Source organism: Oryctolagus cuniculus, chromosome 10 (genome assembly GCF_051225735.1).
Source record: "Oryctolagus cuniculus isolate XC-2025 breed Fujian yellow rabbit chromosome 10, ASM5122573v1, whole genome shotgun sequence".
Lineage (NCBI taxonomy): Eukaryota > Metazoa > Chordata > Mammalia > Lagomorpha > Leporidae > Oryctolagus > Oryctolagus cuniculus.
This window is the reverse complement of record NC_142876.1, coordinates 94,582,837-94,602,936: the sequence shown is the minus strand read 5'-3', so window position 1 is coordinate 94,602,936 and position 20,100 is coordinate 94,582,837. Positions and strand designations below refer to the sequence as shown.

Genomic DNA, 20,100 nt, shown 5'->3' with positions numbered 1-20,100 from the left:
ATGAATTTGAACTCTCTTAAGTTAATATTAGATTTTCATCACTTTTTTTTCTTGAGTTCTGTTCAAAAGGAGAATCAGTTCTTTGAAGGGAACTATGTTGGGGATTGAAGTACAGTTGTGATTAAGAAATCCAGCATATACTTGTATAAGAAAGGAAGCTAAGATTTAAATCTGTAATATTAGTTTAATGCTAAAGAGATTGATGTGTCTGAATATAGTTTTTTTAAATTTATTTTATTTATTTGAATGACAGTTACGGAGAGAGGTAGAGCCAGAGAGAGAGAGGTCTTCCATTCTGTTGGTTCACTCCCCAAATGATCGTAATGGCCAGAGCTGAGTTGATACGAAGCCAGGGGTCAGGAGCTTCCTCTGGGTCTCCTATGTGGGTGCTGGGGCCCAAGAACTTGAGCCATCTTCTACTGCTTTCCCAGGCCATAGCAGAGAGCTGGATCAGAAGAGAAGCAGCCGGGACTAGAACTGCACTCATTTGGGATGCTGGGGCTTCAGGCCAGGGCTTTAACCCACTGCACCACAGCTCTAGCCTTTGAGTATAATTCTTTAAAACCTCTGATACAGGACCAGCACTGTGGTATAGTAGGCTGGGCTTCTGCTTATGGTGCTGGCATCCCATATGGGCACTGTATGTTTTCCGTATGTGTCCTGGCTGCTCATCTTCCAAACCAGCTCTCTGCTATGGCCTGAAAGAGCAATAGAAGATGGCCCAAGTGGTTGGGCCACTACACTCGCTTGGGAGACCTGGAAGAAGCTCATGGCTCATGGCTTTGGAGCAGCCAAGCTCCTGGTGTTGGAGCCATTTGGGGAGTGAACCAGCATAAGGAGGACCTTTCTGTCTCTTCCCTCCATCTGTAACTTTACCTCTCAAATAAATAAATAGATTAAAATATTTTAAAAAAATGAGGCGCTGGCACCATGGCTCACTTGGTTAATCCTCTGCCTGCGGTGCCGGCATCCCATATGGTGCCGGGTTCTAGTCCTGGTGCTCCTCTTCCAGTCTAGCTCTCTGCTGTGGCCTTGGAAGGCAGTGGAGGATGGCCCAAGTGCTTGGGCCCCTGCACCCGCATGGGAGACCAGGAGGAAGCACCTGGCTTCTGGCTTCGAATTGGCACAGTGTGCCGGCCGTAGTGGCCATTTGGGGGGTGAACCAACAGAAGAAAGACCTTTCTGTCTGTCTCTATCTGTCCAAAAAAAAACAAAAAACTTTGATAGATTAAGAATTTGATATGGTTGTTAGTCTTGCTCAGTTTGATCAGCACACATTAATATCTGCTACTTAGCAGGCTTTATGCTAAGCACTGAGATTATTTCTTTAGTTGTTTTTCTTTGATTTTTGTTAATGGCCTGGGTTTGAAGAATAAGCATGTAGAATATGGTCAGACAAGTGGGAGATGGGAGATAATGTATTGGAGATTTGTCATTTTGTCTTACATAATATTTTCTGGATACACTACTGACAAAAACTTACTCTTTAGTCACCAAAAAATTCTTCCTGGATTTTTATTTGTGACAATGATTTATGTGGTTGTTGATGACTAGAAAGCCATCACTGCTCAAGTAGAAGAAAGGCGCAGGAAGAAGCAGCTAGAAGAAGAGCAGAGAAAGAGGGAAGAACAAGAAGAAGAGCTTCGCTTAGCACGAGAACGAGAAGAGATGCAGAAACAGTATGAAGAAGACCTACTTAAACAAAAACAAAAGGAAGTATGTATTTAAGATTTTTTTATTTTTTTGAAAGGCAGAGTTTCAAAGAGAAGGGAAGAGACAGAAATCTTGTATCTGCTGATTTACTCCCTAAATGGACACAGTGTCAAGGGCTGGGCCAGGCCAAAGCCAGGAGCCTAGAACTTCATCAGGGTTTCCCACATGGGTGGCAGGGGTCTAAGCTGTCTTCTTGCGCTTTCCCATGCACATTAACAGGGAGCTGGATCAGAAGTGGAGTAGCTGATGCCAGCATCACAAGTGGTGGCTTAACCTGCTATACTGCAGTGCTGGCCCCAGAAGTAAGTATTTAAACTGCAACATTCTAGAATAAAATTGTATGCATTTTTAAAGGAAATATAACCAAAAGTATACCAGAACTGGCTGCTAAAGGCAAAAGGTGCTGAGACCAAAGAAAGTGAAAAATTCAAAATTACATAGAGTATGATTTATTTGGAGAACTTACAGGACTGAGGTATGGTCTTGTGTGGCCATGAGACAATGGATTCCCACACCACAAGGAGGAGATAAATAGCTTTATACACAGTAGTGGCCCATGGCTAATCCCCTGGACTTTTCCAGAAAATGTTAACATTTGTAAGAGACATTTCAGGCAACAGGCTATCTTGTTGATGGGGTGACCTTCAGGTCTCCTGAAGGACAAGTTGTAGTCATGTCAGGTTAAATCCTTGCGTTCCACCCCTTACAGCTGGCTTTGCTGTTGTTGTTGTTATAATTTTACTTGAAAAGCAGAGTGACTGAGAGGATTAGAGGGGGAGGGCGGGATAGAATGTGCTTCCATCCGCTGGTTCATTCCCCTAATGCCCACAACATCTAGGCCTGGGGCCTGGAACTCCCATCAGGGTGTCCCACGGGAGTACTACGGAATCATATACTTGCTGCTTAGTAGGAAGCTGGATCAGAAACAGAGGCAGGGGCCAGCACTGTGGCATATGAGGCTAAACCTCCGTCTATGGTACTGGCATCCCATATGGGTGCTGATTCATGTCTGGCTGCACTTCTTTTGATCCAGCTCTCTGCTTATGGCCTGGGAAAGCAGTGGAGGATGGCCCAGGTTCTTGTGCCTCTGCACCCGTGTGGGAGATCCAGAAGAAACTCTTAGCTCCTGGCTTCAGATTGGCTCATTGGCAGCCATTTGGGGAGTGAACCAGCACATAAAAGACCTTTCTCTCTGTCTCTCCTCCTCTCTACCTCTGAAATAAATCTTTAAAAAGAAAAAAAGAGGTAGGACTTGATCCTAAGCACTCCAATATGAAATGCAGGCGTCCCAAGGAGTGGCTGTAATGTCCATCCCATAACCAAGTCTTCATACCCTTTCCTCCTTTTTTTTTTGATAAAGATTTATTTATTTGAAAGAGTTACACACAGAGAGAAGGAGAGGCAGAGAGAGGGTGAGAGAGAGGGGTCTTCCATCTGCTGGTTTGCTCCGCAGTTGGCCACAACAGTTGGAGCTGCACCAGTCCAAAGCCATAAGCCAGGAGCTTCTTCCTTGTCTGTCATGTGGGTGCAGGGGCCCAAGGACTTGGGCCGTCTTCAACTGCTTTTTCAGGCCATAGAAGAGAGCTAGATTGGAAGTGGAGCAGCTAGGACTCGAACTGGTACCCATATGGGATGCCAACACTGCAGGTGACAGCTTTACCTGATACGCCACAGTGCTGGCCCCACCCCAAATTCTAATAGCATTAGGAAAATGAGTTAGCTTTTAAAACAGATTCCAGCAAAAACAGCATCAGACCACAGCCATGAATGAAAATGTTTAATAGGGACTTGTAATCGCAGTCTATACTATCTAGCTAGGCTATACTGGTAGCATCATTTCTGTTAGTGATTGAAGGTGGTATGGTGTGGTGTAACATAAATGTTGGCCTACATGGCAGAATACATCAGTGATGTGAAATACTAGTGGCTGAATGGCAAACCAGAGAGAGATCAGTTTTAGTGCCCTAGAGACTACTGATACCGTGGCAAGAATATCCCAGGGGAACAAATCATTTGCACCCTCATTTAATCATCCCTTCCCCTGTACTTCACAGGACGTTCAAAACAATGCTGTCTCTCCCTGGGAACCAGCTTGGGCACCATGGCATCTGGATGTACATTTTGGACATGGATGGCATTTTGGACTAGGGTTGTAGTCCCCTAGCAGCTCATAAGGGGCATTTACATTTACTAATATGGGTATTGAGATTAACGTGGATATTTAAATTTATTAACACTTTTCTGCAGACTGTAGTGCAGCTATCTGAAGGTTTACCTAATAGAACGCCTGTCTATTGAACATTTTTTTCTTGACACCAACTCTGCTGCTTTTTTATCTAGCAGATGAAAGTGCTTCATGAACCACTGTGGTGTGATTTGAGTGCCTTGGCCACTGTCAATGCAGCAGTGGGTACTACACAAACATCATGTTTAACTTTTAAGACCTTTAATGTGGCATTTTAATTGTCTTTCTTGTTAACCAAAGGGCTGCTTAAGGCCAGTAGGTATAGTTACACAGGTTAGAGTATCTATGTCACTTACTGTTTGTCGAAGGGCCAGTGTAACAAACCTGCCAATCTTGGATAGGTTAGCATGATGTAGGATCAGTTCCTGAAGTACATACATGTAGGACAGGTGGTGGGGCCCAAGGCACAGACCCCTGTAACATTTGACTCATGACTGCATGCCCTTAATTATGTCCCATCTTCCTTGAGCTCGTACTGTGTACCCATGGGGCCAGATAAGCCATTTGGGTTGGGACCAGGGACTGTACTTGAATTAAAGCATCTGCCTTTGTTGTGTTCCGGATTGCCCAGATGGAAAGAACCAGTGAGACTCACCGTAATGCAAGAACAAAGGGACTTTATTTGTAGGTCCAGCATGCTGGGGCCCAGCCTCCCGTGCAATGCAGTGCTGGGAGACCAAGACCCCCTTGTTTATGCTCTCGGGGTTTTTATAGTTCCCAGGCAAACAAGTATTACATCCGCATTCCTTCCTTCTGGCCCTGCAGGACCAAGGACGGCCCACCTTATTGGTTGCCTCTACCTGGTCCTGCCGAACCAGACGAAGGACTGTCCAGTGTCAGGTTTCATCTTCTCATACCAGGCGCATCCTGGGCCTAGTAAGTTTTTTTTTCTTGTGAGAAGTCTGTCATGGCATGGCTCTGGCCTCTGACACCTTCATGTTCCCGGAAGTGGAGGTCTTAACATGAGCAAATACGTGCTAAACACTTAATTGTAACTCAGGTTCTCTAGCCATTCTGACATTTGTCGCAACATCACACGTCCCTAGAGACGCGTTCCTAATATAGGCCATTGTTCTGCTTTCCCTTTTGCCGTTCAGAGTAAGGTTTTGGTACACTGCCCAACTGTCAGTACAAACAGCCAACAGCCATGGCTTAGGAGCCAGTGTTTGCCATACCACACACAATTCTGCCATTGGCTGCTCTGATTTCCCCATACCCCATAGCAGGTCGTATTGCAGTAGCCATCCCGACACTTGGGTTCCCCTTGTTTGACACATAAGTATACCATTTTCAGGTTCTTGAGTTTGCCCCTCTTATACTTACGAAACAATAGGCACTAAGGCAGCCATGAGGGGTGGTATGAGACTGAAAAAAAAAAAAATCCAAGATTATCTACAGTGTAATTTACTTAGAGGACTTAATAGAATTGTGGTCTCTGTTGGCCATCAGATAATGTATCCCTGCACTACAAGGTGGTGACAAAAGGGTTTTAAAGACAGAGGTGGCCCATAGCTGATTAAGATGCCCTGGACTTTTTCTGGAAACATTAACATTCTTAAGAGATGTAATGGGCTTAAGAGAAGAGATATAATGTGCAAGTTATCTTAATGAGATAACCTCCAAGGCCACCTAAAGGGCAGGAAGGCAGTTTTGTCTAAAATGTCGAGCTGATTATCTACAGCATGTACTTTGAAATTATGGACCTATTTGTGGAAACATTAAAGCTTTGAGGAAAGTTAGGAAATTACAGAAAAGGCTTGAGAAGGGTTTATATTTCATGTGATGTAGTTCACAAATGCTGAATAGTTTTGTCCTCTATGCTGAGGAGGTCTGAGCAGGACTTTGGTACAGTGGGTTAAGTACTGCTTGGGATGCCTGCATGCTCTGTCAAAGCACATTCCGTATCAAGTCCCAGCCACTCCAGCTCTGATCCAGCTTCTTACTGCTGCATACTGGAAAGCAGTACGTGCTTGGGCCCCTGCCACCCATGTGGGAGATCCTGATGGAGTTCCAGACTCCTGGATTTGGCCAGGCCTAAACCTGCTTGTTTTAGGCATCTAGGAAGTGGACCAGTGGATGGAAGAAATGGCTGTCTATCTGTTGCTGTGGCTTTCAAGTAGATGAAAATAATAGATAATGAGAAGGGGGCTGGTGTTGTGGCACAGTGGGTTGTTACCATTGATGCCAGATCCCAGCTGTAGTTTGAGTCCCAGCTGCTCTGCTTCTGATCCAGCTCCCTACTAATGTACCTGGGAAAGCAAAGGAAGATGGCCCACATACCTGGGCCCCTGCCCCCAAATGGGAGATGGAGATGGTGTTCTTGGCTCCTGGCTTCAGACTGGCCAAGCTCCTACCATCACAGCCATTTGGGAAGTAAGCCAACAAATGGAAGTTATTCCCTCTGTCTGTCCTTCCGTCTCTGTAATTCCACCTTCCAAAAAAATAAATCCTTAAAAGAAAAATGAGGTCAAGATGAGTTACTGCAGCAAAAGTTACCTATGTATATCACTGTGATCTACTGTTAGCTATCAGAGGAATCTCTGCTTCATTTCTAAGCAGTTATTATGTTAATTATTCTAGGTGTTCCTAGAATTCCAGTAACATGTATCAGCAGGAGCATTTGCAGAGTATTTAGCTGAGATTGATGATAGGCTTATGTGCTAAATAATAACCTTTTAAAAAGAGTAGCTGTCTATTTGCCTGGAAGACAAGTGGTATAGACAGGATAGGTATGGTAGTGTCAACTGCCATGTTTGTGCCAACCTGATAGAGTATATCACATAGTAGCATTCAGTTGTCAGTTTAAGGAGTAAAACACAGAGTCTGCTATTTAGCCTTTTCCCACTTAGCAGGCTTCACCAAAGTATGATCTGTTTTCTGACTTCATTGAATTGAAAAGGCTGAGCCAGCTATGTGATATATCATGTGTTCACCAAAAACAGTTATCTTTACTGCAAGTGGCCATAACCCTTACGTTTTACCTTTTAATACTTATTTTTAATAGATTGACTTGTAATTTTAAAAACTGAGAAATTAGTAGAAACTTGAAATGGCTAGATTTCTTGTATTTGTGATTTTTAATATAGCTGTAGAAAGATATTAACACGAAAGCCCTGTTGACTTACCTTATGACTAAAGTGTTAATTGACCCATAGAAGCTTAGAATATTTACTGAGAGAAATAGTTAAGTTTGTATATGTTTGATAATTTAACAACTTTGTAATTCTCACTGTTAATAGGAAATAATGACTCTCAAGACAAATGAGTTATTCCAGACAATGCAGAGAGCACAGGAGCTGGCTCAGAGACTGAAACAAGAACAGAGAATCCGGGAATTGGCTCAGAAAGGACATGACACTTCCAGATTGATTAAAAATCTTGGTGGTAAGAGCTTAATCAGAATTTTTTGAAATTTTTAAGTAATTGCCTATTTTGAATACTTTTAATACACATATAAATATTTTGAAACACATAATAGACCTTAAAGTGATCCTAACTTTATAAATAGTAATGTTTATATTAGTGTATTTTGGAAACTACCTTAAAAGTAAAACTAAACATTACATATTCTCTATCTTCTCACATAAATGTTCTATACGTGTTGATCACAGTAATCTGAAACCATTGGTAATGTATATACTTTTGTACTCAGTATTTTAAGAAAAATTGATTTCTCTAAATTCAACAATAGGTAAGAATTCAGGTAATTTTGTGGAATATAGGCTAGCCTGTTTATTGTGATTAATCAATTATCCAGTACTGCTGCTATACATAACTTCCATTGATATTCACTTAAGTGTCATTTTATTGCATCTTTTTTCTCCATTGTCAGTTGATACAATACAGTTGGAATATAACGTGTCCACTAGCAACCTTTCCAATGTAAGACATGAATTTGAGGAAGTCAGTGGTACAGTGAATACTTCTATCAGTGCTACCACTTCTCCCAGGAAGGATACTGGTGTGCAAACAGGTATATATATGTGGAAAATTATAATTGGATTTCATATTTATTTATTTTGTATCAGAATCATGTTCTGTTTAAAGATTAAAAATGTGAGGCTTTCCGTGAGTTGGAAAATAAAGGAACCTCTGGGTTTCTAATTCTTTTGTAGGCATTTTATTGATGCTTAATACATGAACTTTCTTTTAAAGGGTACTATTCAGTTCTGCAGCTGTCACAATGTTTCAGAGCATTTTGTAAGAAAAAAACGTTATTCTTGGTAGTCATTGTCTTTTCTCTCAAAGTTCATGTAATTGGAACCATGTGTAATGTGGTCTGTGGTGTCTGGCTTCTTTGTTTTGTTGTTATGTCAGTCCTTGATCTGTTTTTGTTGTGTGATACTCCATTGTATGGAAATGCTTTATTTATTTGAGCGAATGGACATTTGTGTCATTTAAACTGTGGCTGTGAACATATTGCTATTAACATTCATGTGCAAGTTTTTGTGTGTACGTTTGTGTTTTCAGTTCTCTTGGAGAAATACAGTTGCAGTCATATGGCAGCTCTACGGCTAACATTTTGAGGAACTACTACTTTCTAAAGCAACTATCATTTTACATTCCTGCCAAGAATATGAGGGTTCTAATTTCTTGATACCCCTGTTTGGCATCCCATGTGCGGGCTGGTACCAGCTGTTGGACTCCCAATCTAGCTCTTTGCTGATATGCCTGGGAAAGCAATGAAGTGCCTGGGCCCTACATGGGAAACCTAAATGAAATTCCTGGCTTCTGGTTTCAGCCAGCCTAGCCTGGCCTTAGCCATTGCGATCCACTGGGGAGTGAACTAACAGATGGGAGATATTTCTCTCCGTGTAACTATGCCTTTCAGATAAGCAGGTTAAAGATAGCTTTGGAGAAACTTTGAAAGAGTCATGCACTGTTGGGAATGTAAAATGGTAGGGCTGTCATAGAAAACTGCATTATTTCCTCCAGAAATTAAAATTAGAATTACCGTGTGACCTAGCAGTGTCACTTCCAGGTATATACTCAAAACAACTAAAACTTGTCAAAGAGATGTTTGGATACCTGTGTTGACAGCAGTATTTGTAATAGCCAAAAGGTGGAAGCAACCCCATAGACTGGATAAACAAAGTGTGGTATGCACATATACATATATATACAATGGAATATTATTCAGAGGAAATGATGCTAAGTGAATATGCCAGTCAGATTCATAGAAAGTAGAATGCTGGTTGTCAGTGGGGGAGGGGAAATAAAGTTAATACTAAAAACAAATAGCACCTTAGAGGACATTCACACAATTGTTTAGTGTGAGGAAAATTAAACATTTTTGTCTTATCCTAAAACTTTTGCAGATGAATCAGTAATCCAGAGGGAAATTGCCAGCTGTCCATCTCCAGAGATTTCTATGGGATTTAATGGTCAGTTTAAGAAAAACAAACAAGGACTAATTCAGGATAAAGGAGCTAACTTAGAAAGAGAGAGCAGTTGGCAAGACGACGAGTCTGATCAGTTCACGAGAACAGAGAAACCAACAAAGCACATGAAGAAATATCCTAAGAGGCCTGACTGGAATATTAATAAGCCACTCAGAAGGTATATTCCAGCATCAGAAAAGTACCCCAAGCAGCTTCAAAAGCAGAGAGAAGAAAAAAAACTAAGGCGGCAGATGGAACTGCTTCATTTGGTGGAAAGAAATAATCCTGGACAACTCTCTCAAAACAGAGGCAGTTCGCCAGCTCTGCATCCATTTCATCAAGAAGCTGAGTCAAAAACCAAGTGGCATCTAGGCAAAAAGGTAAACCCATATCTGTGTTCAAAACAGTTCTTACTTGTCTTCATGAATCGTGTGTGGCTGGCTTCACACTCCAGCAGAACTGGCTAAGTAGTTTGAACAGAGAGGATCACATTGTTCCTAAAGCTGAAAATGTTTATTATCCTTCACAGAAAAATTTGTACTTCTGTACATGAATATTGCTAAATACACATTCAGGTATATATGTTGTTTGTATGCTAGAGAGAGAACAGATGGGGAAATCAGCAATTCTTAGGTTGGTCTAACTCTAGAATCAAATGTAGCCCACTATTTTAGTGCCTGTCATTCATATAGTATGTAGTTCAAATTGTGGAAATGCTATATACTCCTCTTTGTACATTTATCTATCCATTTTTTAGGAAGCAGAGCCTTCGAACATTAATTCATTCAGCCAAGAAAGGTATGTTATGTATTAGATTAATTCCATAGTTAAGAAATGTTTCCTGTGTGGTTGACAAAACATCAAAATCCAGCTGAGATCAGGCATACGTGAATCAAGGGTGCCATCTTAGTTGGAGCATGAAGGCCCATGTTGGGCTAGGCAAGAATGTGGGTGGTTAGCTCAGTGGTTTTCATTTTTTTACAAGTATCTCAAAAGTAGAATAGATACTCTACTTGAAATGAACAATGAGAAATAACTGATAAAGACAGTGAGAAATTCAGCAAGCAGTATCAGTATCTACTGATTCAGTCCTCAATGGCATAAATAGCCAGGGCTGAACCAGGAACTCAGTCCAGGCCTCCCACAGTTGGTAGTGAGATCCAAGTATTTCACCTATTACTTGCAGCCTCCCAGAGTGTACATTAACATAAAACTGAAATTTCAAGTGATAGGGACTCAAACCAAGGCTCTCAAATATGTAATGCAAACATCTGTGTTAACTGGTATAGCAAATGCACACCCTTGAAACAGTATTTTTCCTGTCTGTTCATGAACCAGCTGGCTTACAGTTGTCTCAGAATGGGGCTCTCCAATAGCAGGCTAGTTAAGTCACCACAAAATCATGTACTCACCATCTTATCTAGAGAAGCATTAAGTTCAAAGAGTTTAGATGTCATTACTAAGAACTCAAATCAGTCCCATTCTGTTGCCTGCCCTGTTTCATGCAAATTGTCATAGAACTCAGGCTTGTATATGTAGTATTGTTCAAAGCATAACATTTAGAATAAATTGAAATAGGATTAAAGTGGATGTGTTTAAAATACATAGTTTTGTATCTTCTAGAGCCTGCCATTGTGGGTTGTTTTTTAATAGGTCTCAGTCATCACCAGTTCCAGCAGTGAAAAACAAAACCCAACAAACTCAGACTAGTACACTGCACTTACCAGTAAAAAACAGCTATGAAAAAGAGAATGTGATCTCAGGAAGTAGTCCAACAGAATTATCACCTGGCATTTCTGAACCATCCCATTTTGTTCCCTACGTTCGAACAAATGAAATCTACTACCTTGATCCAGATGCACCATTGTCTAGGCCTTCAACACAAAATTCACATGGTGAGTAAATACTCTATTTATTTATTTTGACAGGCAGAGTGGACAGTGAGAGAGAGAGACAGAGAGAAAGGTCTTCCTTTGCCGTTGGTTCACCCTCCAATGGCCGGCGCACCGCGCTGATCCAATGGCAGGAGCCAGGTACTTATCCTGGTCTCCCATGGGGTGCAGGGCCCAAGGACTTGGGCCATCCTCCACTGCACTCCTGGGCCATAGCAGAGAGCTGGCCTGGAAGAGGAGCAACCGGGACAGAATCCGGCGCCCCGACCGGGACTAGAACCCGGTGTGCCTGCGCCGCAGGTGGAGGATTAGCCTAGTGAGCCGCGGCGCGGGCCTAAATACTCTTTCAGTAACTGTTCAAGGTCTGAATGCCCTAGACTTAGATCTACTAGTTCCTGCCCTTGTCAGTGTCTTAGCCACGTTTGCCCCAGAAAAGGTGACAAGAATGTGAATGTATTAGCTTTTTTTCCAATGATGATTTCCTAGACAATAACTCATAATGCATCCTTCTTTGACTTTGGTCAATGTGTTCTGGCTTTCAGGCTCCGTGCAAGAACAGCAACTGCTATTTGATGATGACCATGTTCCAGATCCCCTTCTTAATCCTAACTTGGTGAAAAACAGGGATCGACAGCAAGCAATTCTTAAAGGACTTTCAGAACTAAGACAGGTAAGAACTAAATGTGTAGCTGCATCCCAGTTTTTCAGAAAAACCATTTTCATAAATAGTAATATAAAAGCAATTCCAAGGAAAATCCTATCTTGAAGAATTATTTCTTCCCAGTATGAAATTATGAGACACTGTAATATTAACTTAGTTTTATTGAATAAAAAAATGCATACATTTGAACAGTAAGATAAAAAAGCAACTAAAGGCAGACAAGATATACACAAGTAGGCTTTAATAAAGCTTAGCAGTGCAACCCATGCTTCTTAAAAACGAATGTGTTGGCAGTGTTTAGAACATTGATATCCATCCCAAAGAACATAATTCATCACAGAATTAACAACTGTAATCTTACTCACCAGACTAGTTTTTCTCCTAGACCAATTATTATTATTCTTGAGCTTTTTTAAAAAAAAAATAATTTGGAAAATTGGTTCTGCATTTGCTACTGATTTACTGTGTAGCAGTAGTCTCTGTACTTGGGAAAAATTAGGGGTGCTCTTTTCCATGTCCAATTATTTACCAATGCCCGCCGCAACTCTGGTAGCACAGGCAAAGATCTTACATTACAATAACAAAGTGTTTTTACTCCTAGTTTAGTGGGAAAGTAAGATACAGGATACACAGTCACCTATCAATATAGTACCCAGTCTTCTGCAGGATCCTTTTACTAGGCACTAAGGTTACTGTAGTCAAGAAAAATACTAGACAGCATACCACTTTAAGAGCACTTTGGGGAAGAGGGGTTTGCTTTTCCTATAGTTTTTTACAGTGAAAAATACAATCATAAAAATGTGAATGATAAAGTTTAGGCTATAGCCAAGTAGCATTATTAATTCTGTTCTATCCTGAGCTTAATCCATGATGTTTTTCAAACAAACAAAGACAATGCTGATTAAGAATGGAATGTGGGACAGGAAGTTGGTTAAGTCAGCTATATACCTTACTAACACATCAATGTGATTTCAGGGCCTTCTCCAGAAGCAAAAGGAGTTGGAAACTAATCTGATGCCTTTAGCTGCAAATCAAGAAGAGAATTTTAGTTCTTCATTTTAAATGTAGAAAAACCACTTGTGTTGTTGACTTGGAAAATATGCTCATTGCTCAATTCTGTTTCTCAAATAGCCTAGATTTTTTTAATGCTTGTTAAAAACTTGTACATAATGTAGTAAAATGCTGTACTTCTTAAAGATATAATAAAAGTGACACTTTTGTAAAAGCTTCATAGTAAAAAGCAGTTTTTCTCTGTCACAGTCTGGGTATTTTAAGTCCTAAAATCTGATATAATATAAACACTTACCTTAATACAGTCTGATGTTCCTGACCTGTTAAAATACAATGCTCTGCCACACTGTTCCATGTAGATTACCAACTGAAAAGCACTCATGCATTTATTCTCATTACTTGTTTTGAGTTGCCAAAGGTCTACCTATGGTAAGTACTTTGAATTACTGCAATCCTCGAAAACATTTTGAAGCATTAGTAACGGAGAGGCAGTTATCACCAACAGATACAGGTTTGAAATCTATTAAGACCACCTCAAAAACACTTCTGTTTCTCTACATATGTTCCAGATTGGTCAGTGCCTTTGATGAACAAAAAGTAACAAAATCTTCTGACAAAGTTGACCAAAATTTTAGCAAGAGACGGTGTTGTTTATTTAAGTCCCTGTGCGTAGTTAATTATCTGAAACTACACTGCTAGATAAATCTTGAGGTATTGAGCCAAAATTCTGTAAATATCACTGGCTTACACCTGTATAAAAGCACTATACAAAAGCTCAAAATAAATAGTTGATCATTTCAGCAAAAATGTAGCTTCTACCATTTGACATTAAAAGAAAAAGCCACTGCTGTTTATCATCCTACCAGACATTGAATTTTACATAAAAAATATGCTTCAATTTGAAGTCCAAGTATTTGTGATATACAGAAGTAAAACTTAAAAGTGCCAACATGATATAATTCAAGTACAATATATTTTAAAAATATATATATTTATTTCAATTTTCACAACTGTTACAGGCCATCATGATTTAAATAAGACAAAAAAAACATCTGAGAAAGGACAGGAAACCTTTTGTTTAGAGAAGGAAATATAAATTGTTAATCTACTTTTAAGAAACAGAAATAAGTCCACAACAAACTTTTATAAAAAATGTTTCTATAATCATTTGTCTTTTGAATATGGCCTGGAAGAATCACTTTTTCCCCCAACTTATTGGAGATGGAGGTTTATCTCTATCCAAGCTTTGAGTATAAGCAGTTAAAAAGTAATTTTCATTTTCTTGAGACTGAACTGATGAAAGGGCATATGGTATCCCCAAAAATGTCTGATGAGTGAGAACATTAAAATGGCTGAACTGATGGGACAGACTTAATTGACTGTGATAAACCTGAAAGTTGCTATATGAATCTTGCTCTGCTGAATTGCTGTTCTCTCCTCCTGAGCACACTATACCAATAGAAGCGCTCTCTTCAGAATCATTGTGATAAGTCTTCTCTTCTAATAAACTGTTTTGCATGTCAAGAGAGGACTGCAACTGAATTTGAATATTCTGTTTTTGATTTGTTCCACGTGATCCTTTGGTCTCTTGCGCCAATATTTCTGAATGAAAATTGCTGCATACTTCTATTTGTGAGATTTCATCCCCTGAATCCAGAGACATATCCTCTTCATCCTTTTCATCGTTTTCTAAAAGAGCTACATTTAAAAAACAAAAAGTCCTCCTCTATTGAAATACACAATTTGTTTAAGTTTTAAAATTATACACTACTCACACAATATAATGCGTCAGGGTCTGCAAGTCCACAATCCCTTAAAGCTTGGTCTTCTGCCACAAGTTCATTTATTCACAACACTCACACTAGGTGTGAATGTCCAGATAATCCGATGCTAAAAGCTTCTGCGAAATGTGTTCACGTTTAATGTTGGGAAATCCCAACTCCCAGCTCCAAAGGGGTTAATGTCAAAACAGCATCTAAAGTTATACGGTAATTCAGTATTTGACAAGACAAATACAAAATAAAATTTTCGACATCTAGCTTCACTGGATTACTAAACTGGTTCAATCATCTCTGCTTTTCAAAGACAAAAGGATATCTTTCATTTTATATCAAACTGGAACCAAAGCAGAGGCCACCTCACAAAAGACTAAAGCTGTGATAATCCCTACTGTCTTGTAATTAAATTGCCTCATACCTCTGGGGAGATTTAGTCGCCCAATGCTAAATCCTCCCACATCTGTTTTCCTACTTTTTTTTTTTTAATACAACCCCTTTGCTAACAGCAGCTGACACAGCTTCCATACCCTCAGAGAGGAAAATGCGTATGCCATAGTAGGCATAGGCTGTAGTAAAACTCAACAACTTGTATTAGCTACATACAGTTAAATAAATGAGCAGATCTTGTTCATGCTGTGTATTACAAGATGCCTTGAAACACTTCCCCTGAGGCCATTTACACTGAGTTGAGTGGTTTACATAATACAATAACAGCAAAACCATTCCTCTTTCTGTCTGCCTTAAAAAAAAATGAAAACTACTGAAAAGTTACCTGACTGTGACTCAAGGTTTTCATTAGCACCAAGCAGTGGAAAATTTTCTTCTGTGACTGAGTTATGATAGCCCACAAGATTTTTAAAGTTTTGCATAAACTCTTCAGCAGTTGCAACCACTATTCCGTTATCTGTATAACTGGAAGGCATCTTGATGTTCTTGTCTAAGAAAAAAAGTTCATATATAAAACTTGAAAATACAGCATGGACAAATGAGATGCCTGCTTAGCCCTCAGGTAATCTTTTCCCATTTTTCAGAATTAAAGCTTAACAAGAAGCATCCACCGTGGCCCTATAAAATCCTTATACCACATTCCCATAGACATAGTTATTCGCAAGCTTCATAGTTCTCTCTTTACCTGTTAAAAAGATGATATGTCGTTGTTGTATATTCTGAGCCTGAAGTCTGATAAGGCAGTCCAATTCAGGAGCATTTCGAGTTTGTGAATCACAATTATGGTATGACAAAATTTCAACCAGATGTCTTTTCTGATAGACATTCAGAAGTGTCAACAGACTTAGCGCTTTAGCATTCAATCTGTGAAATTAAGCAGTTCAGTATCTGGATCTGCACTTGTAAAAGTTAGTATGGAAATTTCTGCTTCATTAATTTCTCAACTGAGGTAACATATATAACTCAGCTCACTACTTGACGCAGGGTTGCTTATTAGGAAGAACATGAATTTTGTCATCAATATACAAGTCCAGAGATTCCTTGGTGCAAGGCCTGAGGGCCAGTTATTTAGAGCAGGCTAAAATCACTTACAATTATTACCTTTACTAATTTTCAGGCTTCAATGCAGGGCATAGGATTTAAAAAAAAGATATTTTTCCTTGGGGAAAAACATACATGTCTCTAAGCTATTTAAGTTAAAAGGCATAAAGCAACAGTGGTTATTTTAAAATGAGGGTAACAGTAAGTCTGGACAAGTTAAACCTTTGGGTCTCAATACTTCAGGTGTTTGGTATAACAGATTAAGCCACGACTTAAAAAGCCTGAATCCCATATTGGAGTCTGGGTTCAGACCCCAGCTCCACTCTCCATTCCCGTTTCCTGCCCATGTACACCCTGGAAGGCAGCAGGTGATGACTCAGGTCATTAGGTCCCTGCCATTCACACTCGATACCTAGATTCATTTCCAGGTTTCAGCCCGGCCCAACCCTTGCTGTGGTGGCCATTTGCTGAGTGAACCAGAAGATGAGGGAGAAAATTCTGTGGTTTAAAAGATTTTATTTGAACAGCAGAGGGACCAAAGGTGGCTGCAAGAATCCAGGAAACTGGAACTCCATTGGAGTCTCCCATGTGGGTGGCAGGGGCCCAAGTACTGGGTCATCTTCTATTGTTTTCCTAGGTGCATTAGCCAGGAACAGGATTGAAAGTGGAGCAGCCAGGACTCTAACTGGCACTCCAGTATGGGCTGCATGCAGAGGCTTAACCCATTGCACCAACAATGCTGCCCCCAGATATTTTTTAATGTTTTAAAAGCATACCATGGAACGTCAATAGGGGTTACAAGAAATCAAAGTTTGTGCTCTCAAAAGGTTCTCAGACCCTTTAATATGTAAAATACATTTTAGGTAATCTCTGCTGGCTGGATATAGTATCTCAAAAATTTATTTCTGAGGCCAGCAACGTGGCTAGTGAGATAAGCCTCTGCCTGTGGCACCAGCTTCCCATATAGGCACCAGTTCTAGTCCCTGCCACTCCACTTCCAACCCAGCTCTCTGCTATGGTCTGGGAAAGCAGTAAAGATGGTCCAAGAGATTGGGCCCTGTATCCACATGGGAGACCTGGAAGAAGCTCCTAGCTTAAGATCAGGCCAACTTGAGCTGCTGCAGCCATTTGGGGAATGAACCGGCGGACAGAAGACCTGTCTCTCCCTCTGCCTGTAACTCTCACCTCTCAAATTTAAAAAAAAAAAAAGAACTCTAATTACCACAACGGTTCATGAAGACTTTCAAGTGACCAGTGGTCTAAGGATCAAACTTTGAGAACTGATCAGTTCTCAATCAAATATACTTGTATATAAATGAAAACCTTAATTAAAATTCCATTATCAGAAAAAGATTAATCCTTGCCTAAATATCTGATATTAGCTACTTAAAGCAGTCCTCAGTTGAGACAGACTGATCCTAGTTAGCACAAACAATAAAAAGAAATTAAGGATGCCAGTCATTATTTTGCTTATTTTAAATGCATTAAGTAGCAAAGAATAAACTACAAACTGCTTTTGCCTCCACATGTTATTAGAACATCAGCAAGCTTCTACCTAAATAAGAATACCACTTCTTTCCAAAAAGGCTGGAATAACTCAGCATCTCAACTACTGTACAGCTACTTATGGACCTATGTGAAAGCAACAAGGGGAAAAGAAAAATTTTCTGAGCACAACCTGAAATCAGCCATCATAAATTTATTTTCCAAATCTTACCTGCCCAGTTCCTTTAGTTTTTTCTGAAATTTACAGTGGATTTTCCATTGCCATTTTCCTTCTGGAGTACTAAGTTCTTCAAGGAATGTCAAAAAATTTTTAAGGTTCTCTGTTAGAGATAATGAAGTTCATTTTAATCTAACAAGTAGGTCGCTGCACACCTGAATGATGGAGGCAGTTCCTGTCTCTGTATAAATACCTACTACCTTTGTATTATTTTCCTTCTCTTTCCCCTCTGCAACAGAGACTAAACTCTACACATCCCTTAAGTTCTATGAACATAATATCTGCACGTTAAAAACAAACATACAGGGATGGGAAGGGGCGGGTATTGTGGTGTAGCTGCTTAAACTGCTGCTTGCGACACCTGCATCCCATATCAGAAAATGACTGGCATCCCAGCTACTTCCAATCCAGCTTACTGCTAAGGCATCCTGGGAGGCAGCAGATGATGGTTCAAGTGCTTGCGCTCCTGCAACCAAGCGGGAGACCCAGTTGGGAGTTCTGGGCACCTGTCTTGGGCCTAGCCCAGACCTGGCTGTTGCAGGCATTTAGGGAGTGAAACCAGCAGATGGAAGATCTTTCTTTCACTCTGTCACTCCGCCTTAAAACCAGATGAAAATAAAAAACAGAAGAACATTCTGATAACAATGAAAATACCCAAAGTGCAGCAAGTATGGAGAGTGTGGCTTTACACAAGATTTAGTGAAAACAATTTGTAAAGTCTAAGAATGGGAAAGAAATTTGAGGTAATGAAAATTAAAGAAAAGGTGGAAATGCACCATTTATCAAAAATGGCAGAGCAAAAACAGACACTACATCTAAAAAGTATAAGTGGATTATTGGTGTTTTTCTATGTTTTTCCTTAAGAACCTAGGAGAAAAAAACAAGTACGGAAGTTACATGCTCTAAACAAGTTATATGCCTTAAACAAGGCATAAATCTTACCCACTGTGACAACTTCTGGATTTAGAATTGAGTCATCAGAAACAATAAATCCTCCAGATACAAATAATTCGTTGTATGTATGATTTTTTACATCATCCAGGCTATCAACGCCAGCAAAACTAACACAGGGGAGCTTCTTTAAAGTCACTAAGCCAGGTACCTGTATAAATACCAAAATAAGTAGACTCAAGTGTGAAGTAACGGTAAAAACAAGTCCAACAAAATCAGTAAGGCTCATCTATATTAGTGAATCACATCTGAATGGCTCACACAAAAATATTCCCAACATTATTTCCACAACATAGACCAACATTCAAGTACTGGGGCCTCCCATGCAAACACACAAGAAAACGAGTCATAAATAGACTTGAAAACACAAAATGGACAAATTTTAAACTTAATCATCTGTAACTTGTAATTACAATCAGAATTCAGATTTGATCTATCAATCAGAATTGGATAGTCATTTCATAGTAGTGAATAAGAGACAATACAGAGTTAGCAGATTTGCTGGCATTCTAGGATTTGGTACTTCCACTGGTTCTATTTCAGAGAAATGACAGACCTAAAACATGCAGCAGTTTTAAATTTTACAGTGACAGAAACCTAAATGCCACAGCTGATTCCTGCAAGAGTTTCTGTCATTTTCTCTTTAAAGTTTAAGAGTTTTTAAAAACCAAAATAGTGAATTTGATTAAAGAATCACCTTGTGAATGAAGTCTGCAATGTCTTCATTTTGAATAATAATCAACAGTTTATCTAACTGTGATCTTCTTTCCAAAAACTGTTCTGGATGACATTCAGTATTACCTAACTTGGTAAGATATTCCTGTTAAAGGAAAGCAACTAAATCAGCACAAAAAATAATCTTTGCAAACATCAACTTAAAAATGCAAGATAAAGTAACATGTTAAACAACTACTAAGACACTGTTAACTATGAACTTACACTCTAGAAGACTTTGAAGGTCAGCTAACCCACTCTAACAGGAGTCTCAAAGTGAGGGCTTCACCAGTTACAGTCACAATGTTGAACAGTATGCAATTAAAGCCAAGTAAAATGCCAGTGTGAGGTAATACAATCGTTTATTCCAGGTTCTTCATTCAGCTCCATTAGTCATTAAAATCATTAATCAGACCCTCTTTCCTTTCCTTAAGCAGGCCCTTGGCTAACTGCAATAATATTACCAGGATACTACTTCAAGTTACAAAGCACTATAACAATGACTATGTAGCTCACTTAATTCACAACAGCTTAAAAAACATA

General features: G+C 39.7%; 2 protein-coding genes and 1 long non-coding RNA gene across 38 annotated transcripts in view; 1 reads left to right on the top strand and 2 right to left on the bottom strand.

Annotated features, from left to right (window-relative positions):
* Positions 1-13,117, top strand: part of CCDC66 (coiled-coil domain containing 66) — a 46,041-nt gene extending 32,924 nt beyond the window's left edge. For 22 of the 36 annotated variants that reach the window (XM_070050700.2, XM_070050702.2, XM_089306053.1 and 19 more), the window contains 8 exons: positions 1,555-1,716; positions 7,198-7,342; positions 7,791-7,931; positions 9,277-9,719; positions 10,097-10,137; positions 10,963-11,234; positions 11,774-11,901; positions 12,868-13,117. In XM_070050700.2, coding sequence (XP_069906801.2) covers positions 1,555-1,716; positions 7,198-7,342; positions 7,791-7,931; positions 9,277-9,719; positions 10,097-10,137; positions 10,963-11,234; positions 11,774-11,901; positions 12,868-12,954 — 1,419 coding nt within the window. In that variant the 3' untranslated portion in view covers positions 12,955-13,117. The remainder of the gene's footprint in view (positions 1-1,554; positions 1,717-7,197; positions 7,343-7,790; positions 7,932-9,276; positions 9,720-10,096; positions 10,138-10,962; positions 11,235-11,773; positions 11,902-12,867) is intronic. The other 14 variants (XM_070050707.2, XM_089306054.1, XM_070050698.2 and 11 more) reach the window with 3 other exon arrangements.
* Positions 4,559-6,407, bottom strand: LOC149124345 (uncharacterized). Its single transcript, XR_016214778.1, has 2 exons — positions 6,239-6,407; positions 4,559-5,323 (listed from the first exon to the last, which is right to left on the bottom strand). It is a non-coding gene; the product is annotated as an uncharacterized LOC149124345 (long non-coding RNA).
* Positions 13,118-13,877: 760 nt separating the features above from the next.
* The window catches only part of TASOR (transcription activation suppressor), a 52,562-nt gene continuing 46,339 nt past the window's right edge, over positions 13,878-20,100 (bottom strand). Inside the window, 7 exon segments of the mRNA XM_008260818.5 lie at positions 13,878-14,109; positions 14,111-14,601; positions 15,454-15,618; positions 15,814-15,992; positions 17,887-17,995; positions 18,835-18,994; positions 19,541-19,663. Of these exon segments, the coding sequence (XP_008259040.3) occupies positions 14,068-14,109; positions 14,111-14,601; positions 15,454-15,618; positions 15,814-15,992; positions 17,887-17,995; positions 18,835-18,994; positions 19,541-19,663 (1,269 nt within the window). The 3' untranslated portion in view covers positions 13,878-14,067.